The 12,021-nt window shown below is 45.3% G+C and overlaps 3 protein-coding genes across 5 annotated transcripts; 2 read left to right on the forward strand and 1 right to left on the reverse strand.

Annotated features, from left to right (window-relative positions):
• The first annotated feature begins 198 nt into the window (after nucleotides 1–198).
• Nucleotides 199–5,133, forward strand: fbxl18 (F-box and leucine-rich repeat protein 18). 3 transcript variants are annotated; one of them, XM_069529326.1, is made up of 8 exons: nucleotides 199–385; nucleotides 1,798–1,995; nucleotides 2,153–2,502; nucleotides 2,812–2,947; nucleotides 3,030–4,108; nucleotides 4,252–4,470; nucleotides 4,573–4,773; nucleotides 4,908–5,133. In XM_069529326.1, exons 1-7 carry the CDS (start codon nucleotides 332–334, stop codon nucleotides 4,727–4,729), a joined length of 2,193 nt encoding a protein of 730 aa, XP_069385427.1. In that variant the 5' UTR covers nucleotides 199–331; the 3' UTR covers nucleotides 4,730–4,773; nucleotides 4,908–5,133. The 3 variants fall into 3 exon arrangements, with proteins under 3 accessions (XP_069385427.1, XP_069385429.1, XP_069385428.1); XM_069529327.1 differs by lacking the exon at nucleotides 199–385 and adding an exon at nucleotides 422–445; XM_069529328.1 differs by having other exon boundaries at nucleotides 255–445; nucleotides 4,573–5,133.
• Nucleotides 5,134–5,244: 111 nt separating this feature from the next.
• Nucleotides 5,245–7,193, reverse strand: LOC109642174 (stonustoxin subunit beta-like). Its single transcript, XM_020106850.2, has 4 exons — nucleotides 6,964–7,193; nucleotides 6,464–6,515; nucleotides 6,198–6,230; nucleotides 5,245–6,102 (listed from the first exon to the last, which is right to left on the reverse strand). Exons 1-4 carry the CDS (start codon nucleotides 6,997–6,999, stop codon nucleotides 5,582–5,584), a joined length of 642 nt encoding a protein of 213 aa, XP_019962409.2. The 5' UTR covers nucleotides 7,000–7,193; the 3' UTR covers nucleotides 5,245–5,581.
• A 230-nt stretch (nucleotides 7,194–7,423) lies between these two features.
• ptcd1 (pentatricopeptide repeat domain 1) lies at nucleotides 7,424–11,225 on the forward strand. Its single transcript, XM_020106862.2, has 8 exons — nucleotides 7,424–8,008; nucleotides 8,159–8,299; nucleotides 8,454–8,672; nucleotides 8,762–8,863; nucleotides 9,517–10,173; nucleotides 10,329–10,445; nucleotides 10,586–10,768; nucleotides 10,856–11,225. The coding sequence occupies exons 1-8, from the start codon at nucleotides 7,559–7,561 to the stop codon at nucleotides 11,087–11,089; spliced, it is 2,103 nt and encodes a 700-aa protein (XP_019962421.2). The 5' UTR covers nucleotides 7,424–7,558; the 3' UTR covers nucleotides 11,090–11,225.
• The last annotated feature ends 796 nt before the right edge of the window (nucleotides 11,226–12,021 follow it).

Consider the following 12,021-nt stretch of genomic DNA (forward strand, 5'->3'; position numbering starts at 1 on the left):
AGGGATAAAACAACAATCAAACTAATCAGTTCAGATTATTCTGCGTCTCAGATTCAGACAAATTACATTTAGGTCAAAAGTAAATATTATCACATTGAAATATACTTTAAAACATTTATTCTGAGAAGCTGTAATTTTTTTAAAATACGACTTTTTCACTGAGCATTAGAATAAAACAGAACCGGAAATGTGTCCGTCGCCGTGAAACCGTCCGCCGTCGTGCAGCAGCGATCGCGGTCCCGTGTTGTGGACCAGTGGTTCCGCTGTGCTGCAGCCCGGGTGGAAACATGAGCGCCGTGTGTTCGCGTGAACATTTAACTTCGCGTCGATCATGAGTGGGACATTGACAAGTTTCTCCGAGGACATGGACCGACAGATCGTTCAGGTCGGTGGACCGGGGACCGAGCTCGAGCAACGCGACACCGTGTTCTAACCGGTGGCGCTGGTAACTGTTAGCTAATGCTGTCAATGCTAGTCCCCGGACTTTAACTTCAATCTGTTGAGGTTCGAACGTGACACACACGTTGTCCTGCTCACGAACACAAAGAGAAGTCATGTGTGTGTGTGTGTGCGTGTGTGCAAGCGGACAACTTTTTATCCCCCGGTCCAAGAAGCTTCCTCCTTCGAACATCGTTATGTTTAACGTGCTAATACTCAAAGTGTTTGGCTGCAGCTCACGTGTGTCACCTTAGATTCCTCCGTCTCATCACTGCTTCTTGGCTCAGTCGATTTTTTTTTTTTTCGTGGATAAAATGGCTGAAAGTAGAAAAAAAGTGCACATTAGAATGAACAGAGGCGTCTTCAGGGGGTTTAGTGTTGAACCCTGTGTTTGACTGCTCTCATGTCTGAAAACAGAGAGAAATGAGAATGTCACATCTAATAGTTATACTTTAATCGAGTTCCACGATTTAAACTGTGCTGCCACACGGGTTTTAGTGTTCTGGGAGCATGGCATTTACTTACACCTAATGGGAAATACACAGATTCACCGGTTGCTTTATGTCAAACATCTGTTATGATATATTCTTTATAACATCTCCAGTGTCATGATACGTTCAGTTCTGTTTGAGCTAATTCGCTTGTTTTTTTATATATATACTTGACAATCAACCTGACATTGATGCAAACAGCAGACCGGCTCGCTGGTTCAAAACATTCCCATAGTACAGTAGGGAAAGCCCAGATGTCTTTGGGATGGATGTGTAATTCATTTTATTATTTACATGAGGCCTTTTGCTATGTCTAAAAAGGCCTGAGATTTAATAGGTTACACCATTTTTTAACGTCATACTCACATAAATATACTATATATATATAATATATATTACATTTTCATATCGCTGAAGTATATGAGAGGAAGATAGACAGCATCTCGCCCCATCTCCGAGTTTCTCTTTCCCTCCTCCTCTCCCAGATCTCTCAGATACTCAACCTGCCGTGCCTTGGTCTCGGCTGAGGGGTAAAGGCGATATTCAGTTCAATATTTACAATGAAGTGTTTCCCTCCCGTAGATGTATGAATGGTAAATTGAAGACCCACGTGTTTTCTCAGGCTTTCGAGCATCTACAGCTTGTTTTCATTCACTTCTTAGCCTCTTATTCCTCCTTTATTTTTTTAAATTCTTGTACTTGATTTTTTGATTTGTTTAATTTGTGTTTTTGTTGACTTGACTAGAATTTGCAGTCTGATTGACAGCGTCTGTCTCTTTGCCAGATCTCAATAACAAAATACAAAGAATTCGTAATTGGCCTGTTGCATTTTTTTTGCCATAGAGGTAATTTCTTTCACTGTTTTCAGGCGGTGTGCGATGAGGACACCATGTCTTCTACGTCAGTGGGTATGTCAGACCTGTCCGACGAGATCCTGCTGTGCATCCTCCGCCATGTGACCGTGTGCGACCTGCTGCTGAACGTGGCAAACGTCTGCCACAAGTTACAGATGCTGTGTCACGATAAGACCCTGCTCACACACGTCAGCCTGTCCGAGGAGTACCTGGTAAAGCTACAGAACAAAGCTCTTGATTATTCTGTGCTCTGATCAGGATCTCTACCACAAATTATATGTGAAAGTTCATGTGTATGTGTGGAAGGTTTTGTATGTTCATAACAACCATACTTACATTTCAAACATCTCGTTGTTGCTTCTCCTTCAGGCTGATGATCATTTGGTTCGGCAAATACTGAAGCAGCTAGCCAATCACGCTCAGTCTCTGAGCCTGAACGGTTGCTACTGGCTGTCCGGCTCTACCTTGGATCAACTTGCCCGCTGCAGGGCGGTGACGCACCTCGATGTCACTGGCTGTCGCCTCACTTCCGTTCGTCTGTCCCGCCTCCTTTCCTCCCTCTCCTCGCTCAGATCGCTCGCTTTCGATGTGACAGCGGGCTTCAACTCCGCTCAGCTCAGCTCAGAGGCCGTTGGTTCGCTGAGCCGCCTGTCGGAGCTCAGGCAGACACTGTTAACTCCGAGTTATGGCGTGGTGCCGTGCTGCGCCCAACTCCGCAAGTAAGGATTCCGTCAGATTCCTGAGATTTCAAACAGGGAACACACATATTTACTTTAATCAGTTTTTAATGTAATTGTATTAATTAATATTAATATTCAGCCAGAAAACTTTTAAAATATGAAGGATTCTTAACAGAGTTTGGTGGATTTGTTACAGTGGCAACCTAATTACCTCTTAATCATTCGGACACAGAGCCCACGTGTGGCTGCAGAGGGCGCCGTTGCTAAGTAGAAATGACACAGTGTTGCTTTAACGAGGGCACCAGATGAAAAGTCGAAGCATCACCAGAACCTGTCTGTGTATTTTAGGCTGATGCTGCAGTTTGACATCTCAGATGTGACCAGAGAGGGCGTCGGTGTGTGCTGTCAGTTAATGGTGGGTCAGAGCAGTGTGCCACATTACCAGCAGCTGGAGGAGTTCACTGCACGTTTGGCTCCAGGAGAGGTCAGTCGGTTCCCATACGTACAACGTAATGTGTTGTGTACCTGTAATATACACTGCTGTAACTTTGTATTAATGTCCACAGGTGAACCAGACCTTGCTCCTTCTCTACCTGGCAGTGTTCAGCGTTCACGTTCCAAAGCGCCTCAGAGTTTTCCTCGTCTCGATTCCTGGCCCAAACCCGGCTCACTGGCCCGCTGCTCCCTCACTGGCCCAGAGTTTGGGTCAACGAGGGGACCTGGAAGCCCTGCAGCTCCCTCGCTCCTGGCTTGACTCCCTGTCTCTAAAGAGAGCTTTGGAAGGAAACAGTCCGAAGCACCTCAGCTTCAGCCGCTGCCCGTCTTTGTGGCCACAGGTGTTCCAATCGCTGCTGGAGGGAGGAGTCAGAGACGCTAAGCAGCTCACCAGCCTGAACCTCAGCGGGATCAATCAGGTCCTTTACTCGGAGTGCAGGAATGTTGAAGATCACCTGGTCCCTGGGACAATGAGCCGGTTGGCGGTTGGCTGTTCGAACATTAAACACCTGAACCTGATGCACACACACTACCATCATGAACACTCACCTGGGCCCGGTGGAGAAACACACCTGTGTGGCAGCTTGGCCAAATTCAGACACCTGCGCTCTCTCACTCTGCCGGCCTGTGCTCTGTCAGACGGCTTGAACTCACATCACATCTCTACAAATAACACGTCTCCCTCTCCGTTGTTCCTGGGGCTGAAGAAAGTTCCTCGCGTGGGGATCCAGAACTACAAAGCTGAGTGTGAGTCGTCTCTGTCGGGGGACAGCACCTCCGGGCTCGCTCAGCTCTTTGCCGGCTGCCCTTTTTTAGAGACCTTCGAGCTCATCGGCCCAGGTTTTGTCTCTACGCTGCCTCGGCTCGAGCCCTGCTCTCGTGCCAGCGTCGAGCCTCGTGGAATGTGTGCGTGGGCTCGAGGAGTCGGCGATGCACATTTAGCTGCCCTCGAAGCTTTGCCTCGATTACGTCGTCTGACTCTTGCTGGGCTTCCTGGGGTCTTGAGGGGGACGGGGTTGGTCCAGCTGGCCGGGCAGTGCAAAGAACTGCAGGTTTTATCACTCGCCAACATGGGATCATTAAAAACCATGAACTACACCCCAGCCTTGCTGGACGCACTTAAACAGTGCACACAGCTGCAGGAACTCAGGTGAGCAGACGTCTTTGTCATTTGCTGCAATAATAAACACCATCAGATTTATTTAACTCTATTATTAATTCATCGTATAGATTGTTGTTGTGTTTTTGTCATGAAACGTTTTTTGTGATGAATTGCGTGTTTGTGTTCCTCAGGTTAGAGCAGCCGTACCTGAACGCCAACGCATCGTTCTTTGAGGCCCTGTCCTCCTGCTCGCGCCTGCGACGTCTCTGCCTTATCTCGCGCAGCGGCACCTTCGACCCGTCGGCCACAGAAACCTTCATGGAGCGATGCTGTCACGTCGTCATGTGTCATATGTTCATGGGCGGCACCCTGGTGTCTTGTCGCACGCTGCAGAAGGCTCTGCTGGACAGGTCAGTGACTGTGTGTGTGTGTGTGTGTGCACACAAATCGAACGTCTGTCGTTTGATTGTGAGATGAAACTATAACGTGGCCTCGTCGTGTTTTCTCTTTAGATTTTCAGCAGAGCGCTCAGCACTGAGTGTCGTCATCTATCCTCTACAACATGAAGACCTGCCTGCAGTCATCAGAGACATCCCACTAACGCTGCTGGATCGAATAACCCTGTTTCAGAGCCACGTGGCCCAACCACCGCATTTATCTCCTCTGTGACATCAGCAGAAAGCTTCACTGTGATTGGTGCTCAACAGCTGAAGGTGCTCAGACTCAGATTGTTTCTTGTTTTGTTTTTTTTGGTAGGAAGATAAATGAACAAATGAAAGTGAGTGATTCTCATCTGTACTGTTATCAATGCTTGTTTACATTAACTCAGTGATGATGGTTTTTAAAGGGAAACTGACCAGTCAGGGTCGGCTTCATATCGATGCTCTGCAGCTGGGAGGGATTTTCAGTCTCTCGATCCACGACTCTTCACACTCGATGCCACAAGGGCCTCAACTCTGGCTTCTCAGTTAAAAATCATCTCTGCTATTTTGAAGGCAAGTGTCAAAAATATAACTCAAGTGATGTAATTGTTCTGAAACTTTAATGTTGTAATAAACCTCCATGTTAACGGATCTTTCTAATTGTGGTCTGTGTACGATCATGAGGTCTGTGCTCAGGTGCAGTCTGAGTCTTGTTCTTCTGTTATTCCTGCAGGACACTGAAACTCAGACGTCCTGCACTGATTTCAAGTGTGATTTATTTATTTCATATTTACAGCCTGTTAACACATTTTAAGTTTTTTGTTTTGCATCTAAACATCTTTATAAAACAGATATACATGTATATGTACTTTTTAAACAAAGTGCCCAGTGACATTTTCATTAGTTAATATCTGATAAATCCTGAATCCGTAATAATTCTATTAAATTGAGTTTTCACTATAGCACATACAGAGTTCTCAAATAAAATACATAATAAAAATTAAAAATGAAACCTGCTGAAATCCACATCCCAATCCCCACCACAGTACAGTATCATCAGAGGACCATGAGAGAGACCACACACTTGTTTGCTGGACCTTCACTCCAGGTCACACAGCCGGGCGCTGTCTGCGACCCACAGCCCGGGGTAGAGTGGCTCAGTGAACGTGGTCTCGACTCTGTGCATCAGCTGCAGCGTCGTGTCACAGACGCAGTAGAAGGTCAGAGTACCTGCTTTATAATCCAGGTACACACCGACTGTGGAGGACTGAGACTCCGGCACGGAGGTCTCCTCATTGTTGTGTCTGAAACACTCATAATTCCTGTTTAAGTCTAAACTCCAGGACTTGTCGTTGCAGCCAAACGCGCACGCATCATAATAATCTGATCTGCCAAGGCCTCTGTACGCCACTGCAACCTCAACAGAGCCTTTAAACTCCACCTCCCAGTAACAGCGTCCTGACAGGCCCTCTGCGCACAGCACCTGAAAGAGGTGAGAGAACCTGTCTGGGTGTTCAGGATACGGCTGGACAAGTTCTGTGAGCTCTGCCTTTCTGTTGCTCTCAGACAGACGCAGCTCTCTGAACGCTGTGTTCGGGTCCAGGGTGAGGGGACAGTAATCTGGAGGAAGAAGTACGGGTCACATGATGTGTCCTTCATCTATTCACATCATACGTGACAGTATTTAACCTCAGGAGTGATCTCACTTGACTCACATTGTAATAAGTCCGCTCTGGTCTGAAGTTCGTCTGTTCATTTGACAATAGAAACACAATTTAACACGTGAAGTGTGGATTCAGATTTTAAAAATAGAGCTTTAAGTGACTATTTAAAAACTGCATCATCACTGAGGAAAACACATTTACAGAAAAGAGACATCAAATATTGTTTGATTTAAAGAATAATTGTTTTTGATTACAGCTTTAACAAAACATTATAATGACATTAATAACATGTTTTTATGGAACGTGTGTGTGTGTACCAGGATGAGGCGTGTCATTGGAGGGTGGAACTTGTCGGTCATGTTCAGGGTCCTGCAGCAATCATATATTTTTTAGTTGATATGTATAAGTGCTGATCTTATTCGTTCCCTTTTAATCACTTCAGTAAATATCTCCACAAGCATGTATTGTAAATTCAAAGTCAAATTGTTTACTTGGACTTTGGAGCCCTCTGCTGAGACAACAACCTCACAACCTCACAACCCCACCTCTTTAGGAAAGCTTTGTATTAAACCAGTTCACCGTTGATATCGTATTATGTCCTGTCTGTTTCATTTGACTATAAATCATTATTGATGCCTCCGTCCTGTCATATTCAAACATGTTTCAACTTTGTTAAGTACTTTGCAACTTTGTTTGTAAAGAGATGTGTAAAAAAGTTTATAACTATTATTATAAGGAAGAAAAATCAGTTATTATCATTATAATTATTATAATTATAAATGATTTCAAGGCTAAAAGTAGAAAGAAGAACCTGTACCAGTGGTGGTGATGGGTCTCCAGCTCTGTCCTCCATCACTGTAGTGTGTATCCGTGGTGTGGGTGTGGACTCTGGTTATTTAAACCATACACTCTATATAAATGTATAAATATATAAATATATAAATGTATAAAAATATAATTAACTGTTTATAATAAACCGTCTTCACCTCACGTCGCCCCAGGAAGCGACTGAAAGTGTAACAACAGTTTGAACCGGCAGGGGGCGGTGGCGTACACACAGAGGGCAGACCAGCTCAGGCATGATAATCAATCACCGACGGAATAGATCGAACATCTTGTTTTAACCTGGGCCTAACCGGGACAAATGACGTCATGTAAACACTTAATATATCCCAGTAATTAACATAAACATTTAAATTAAAAGAAAACCCTTCTTTAATCGCTCCATGTGTTAAAAAAAACACTGGTTTATGAGTGTGGTCCGCAATCTGCTACTCGGGTCTGAGTCCGTGTCACGGAGTCAGCATGGCGGACGTCGTGTGTGAAGTCGCCGCTAACTAGCGTCACTAGTCTCTTTAACCGCGTCGATCGATTAACCGGTTAACTGGTTGTCTCGTTAACGACCGTCCGACATGCTGACGGCCGTCGCCTGTTCGTGTGTGCGGGGCGGGAGGAGGATGTCCGCCCCGGTGGCTCAGCTGTCGCTCCTCTCTGCGAAGAGCTCCCCGAGGTGTGTGACTCCAACCCGGGTACGAGACTTGTCACAGCACCGGTCCCCCGGGCTCCTCACCCCGGCTCCCTGGCTCCTGCCCTCGCTCCGGTGTGTGTCCCGGTCGCAGCCCAGCCCCGGTGGCCCCCCGGCCCCAGAAGATGGAGAGAACTTCGGCTCCCTTTCCGCCGATATCTCCTCCCGGAGGTCGTTCAGGAAGAGCGGCCCGGACACCCAGGAGCTGCGGCACCCAGAGCAAGAGTCCCGGGATGATGATGATGAGGAGGAGGAGGAGGATGTGAGGAGGCCCCGGAGGAGAAACACACCACACTGGTACTTCTTACAGTGCAAGAGGCTGATTAAAGAGAAGAAGGTGAGTGTGTGTGTGTGAGTGTGTGTGTGTGAGTGTGTGTGTGTGTGTGTGTGTGTGTGTGTGTGTGTGTGTGTGTGTGTGTGTGTGTGTGTGTGTGTGTGAGTGAGTGAGTGTGTGTGTGTGTGTTTCACCATGTGTGTCTCCTCTCAGCTGCAGGAGGCTCTGGACCTGTTCAGCAGAGACATGCTGCAGGTGGAGAAGCTGCAGCCGGAGGAGTCCAACTACACCGTCCTGATCGGAGGCTGTGGTCGAGCCGGACAACTGAAACAGGCCTTCAGACTCTACAATGACGTCAGTTTCACCTGTGCTTCAAATACAACACAGTATAACCAGTGATCTAAAACACAACGACGGAAATCACAGTTGTACTTTTCTTGAGACTGATCAACAAACACTGACGTCCCCCCCGATCATGAAACAATCTGTGTGTTTGTGTGTTGTCCAGATGAAGAAGCGAGGTCTGGAGGCCGTAGATGCGACCTACACCGCACTGTTCAACGCCTGCGCCCAGTCGCCTTCAAAACAAGCCGGTCTGCAGCAAGCGCTGAAGCTGGAGCAGGAGCTCCGCCGCAAGAACTACCCCCTCAGCACCATCACGTACCACGCCCTGCTCAAGACACACGCCTTCACCAACCACCTGCAGGCCTGCATTCACACGCTCAGGGTGGGAGATTTGTGTCGTACAGACAGCAACCAGTGCAGTGGATTGTGGGATATTTCTTGTGTCATACATGAATTTGTGTGTGTTTGTAGGAGATGCTGCAGAACGGACATGTTGTAACTCCGGAGACATTTCACTACCTGCTGATGGGCTGCCTGAAGGACAAAGAAACAGGATTCAGACTGGCTTTACAGGTACACGCACGTTTACCAGACGAACCCAATGAGTCCAGGATTTTCTAGGGAACAAGATGATAATGTTAAACTCAAATTTAATAACTTTTTATAAGTGAATAAGTGATTTTTCCTCCCTAATGCTTTCAAATTGTTTGTATCATCTGAACATAAGATTATAATCAAAAGATATTTGATAGACAAGCAAATTATTAATAAACCCTGTATTGTTTACATTTGAGAAACAAGGACCGGTTCAAGTTTTTGCTTAAAAATAAATAACGTAATTTTTTAAATGATTGTTGATTAACTTCCTTTAGCGAAACGATTCGATTAATCAACTAAGCTCGAAGCATAACCCTCTGAGTTATTTAATCCTGTAAAACTTTTACTATTTGATTACATTTCAATATCAGTGACCGCACGGTGCAGCTGTCACTTACCTTTATTTTAGTTTTGAAATGAAATCACAATCTCATACTCGTTTGGATATCTGGACTGTAGCAGGACTAGAAAACTTGAGCTCTTTTTTCGCTGCTCTGATGTTTCAGGATGAACTAAGATTCTTTTTATCAAAAAGGATTTGGGACATTTTGCTTGAACATGTTAACAGTGTTTTAAAAAGTTAAACATCTTACTGTGGATGTAGTCTGACTATTTTTTGTTTGTTTCAGGTTTGGCGCCAGATGTTGAAGTCAGGGATTCGTCCAGACTCTAAGAATTATACCCTACTCTTAAGAACTGCAAGGGACTGTGGGATTGGTGATCCTGCCCTGGCCTCCAGCGTTCTGCTCAGTCGTGAGTGGGAGAGTCTGAAAGAGACGCCACAAGTGTCAAATGTCAAGTCAGGGTCCAGACGTAAGGACACAATAGACATTGAGCTTCTGGAGAGGCAGCTGTTTATCGAACCTGGTTCACACAGACACGGTGACGAGTCCGTCAGCAGAGGAGAATCCAACCAGCTGATACCAGTCAGTCAAAGAGAAAGCCCCCCCCTCTCTGTTGACTCGGTGAATTCCTCACCCCCTAATCTGCTGGACCTTTTTGAGGGGAGGAAGTGTGCGGTGGTCTCCCTCGGCGCTGTAGATGGAGCATATGATCGGCTCGCCCTGATCGGAGGAGCTGAAGGTTTTCTGGAAAAGATGGCAGCTAACGGACTCAGTCCTGACCTCAGGACTCTGACGCTGCTGGGGGATACGATGGAGCCAGGCTACCAGTCTCTGCAGATGCTGCTGAGGGCCGCCAAGAAGCATCACGTGAAGCTCGACGTAGCGTTCTTTAACTCTGTGATTCGCAGGGCGACCAGAGCTGGTGACCTGGAGGCGGCACAGGTGAACAGACTAACACACTACGTTGGTCTGTAGCTGTGACACTCGCTGTGTGAACAGAAGCTTGAAATTTGTGGATGTCTTCTTTTTGTAATTTGGACAAAGAGCTGCTGTCAGTGTGTCCTCGGGTTTTCTTATTCATGCTTTTCTCCTTCCAGGGCGTGTTGAGTGTGATGCGGCAGCGTCACGTGAGCGTGGACGTGCAGACATTTGGAAGCCTCGCATTAGGCTGCGAGCGACAGAAAGACGCTCTGCAGCTGCTAAAGGACATGGAGGTGAAGAATGACACTTCCTCATCGTCAGAGTAGACATTGCTGTGTAATGTTTGCAGCATCTGATGAACCATTAGATACGACAGTCATAGTATTCACGCAAACTTTCCGTCATCACGTCTGTCTCTTGTGTTTTTCTGAAGGGGGCGGGGCTCAGGCCGAACGTGCATGTGTTCTCAGCTTTGATTGGCAGAGCAACGCGGAGACTGGATTACGTCTACCTTAAAATGATCCTTAAAACTATGAGCGAGATGGAGGTGTGGCCGAACGAGGTCATCATCAAGCAGCTTGAGTTTGCCGCACAGTATCCTCCCAACTACAACCAGGTGAGCACATGCACAGTGCACGACGCAACAGGAGTTCCACCCAGGCATCCATCTCTCTCCAACTTTTTGTTCTTCTCTCATTCCCAGTACAAGTCCAGAAACAACTACCTGGTCCAGATCGATGGGTTTCGTGGTTTCTACCAGGAGTGGCTGAAGGTCACGCCTGCTCTGGATGTGAAGGATGAACAGGCAGAACTTCACATTGAAACAGAAGCTGCAGAGCTGGAAACAGAAGCTGCAGATGGACTGACATCATCTCAGAGGAACCAGAGAGCAGCAGCTCGGAGATATTATTCCCGTAAGGACAAGACTGCCCTGTAACAACACTCTTGAAAAATATCTTTCTTCATTCTCTTCTTGGAAAACTGCTGAATGGACTGTATGTTATTTCATTTCACACAAGAAAATCTATGATATTGTTATTTATATTGCAATAAAATAATATTTCAGATTTCAACACAGCTTCATGTTTAATGTTTTCTAGATCGTTTTCTTTTAACACTTTGCTTTTAAGGTAATAGCTTCAAAAATGAAAGACTTAATAACTAAAGGTAATGAGGCAGATGTTGAGGGTTTTTTTCAGTTCCAGTTTGGTTCTTGAAAGGAAACATTTAAACATTTCAGCAGGTTATATGCCGTTAAAGTGACATTTATCCCGAACTGGAAACTCTTAGAACTCTTCACATTTCTTCAGTTTAAATTCTGATTTTATTTATTTATTGGAAAGTTGTGACATTAAATGACAACACTGAAATTACTTTATTGCAAGTTAAGATCAGCTTTAAATGATTTCTCATCAAATAAATGGAAAAATTGGTGGACTGCGGTTTGGACAGCGTGGGCTAGAAGACAATAAGATCACACCTGTCAACAGAATCAGATCAGAATCAGAAAAGCAAAAAAGTAAGTTTACACTACATGGAATTTGTTTTGTTGTTGTTGGTGCATGTCGGACATCTCTAAATATAAGAAGATAAGAAAATCAAGTATTAAAATCTAACAATATAAATATAGAAGTATATACACAGTATGTTTTTTTTTGAAGGTAAAAGGGAGCAGTACAGCTGAGTAAGTATTTAAGACAATAAAATTATAGAGATGAAACAAGTTTTAAAAATTGATTATGGGTCAGGAAGTTTTTAACTTTAACTTGTAATCATTTGGAAAGGGATAGTTCACATGAATTAATATGAAGACAGTGATTCATAAAATGTACCAGAGTAATTTTCAGACAAATATATATATAGTATAGT

Source organism: Paralichthys olivaceus, chromosome 8, assembly GCF_024713975.1.
Source record: "Paralichthys olivaceus isolate ysfri-2021 chromosome 8, ASM2471397v2, whole genome shotgun sequence".
NCBI classification, from domain to species: Eukaryota; Metazoa; Chordata; class Actinopteri; order Pleuronectiformes; family Paralichthyidae; genus Paralichthys; species Paralichthys olivaceus.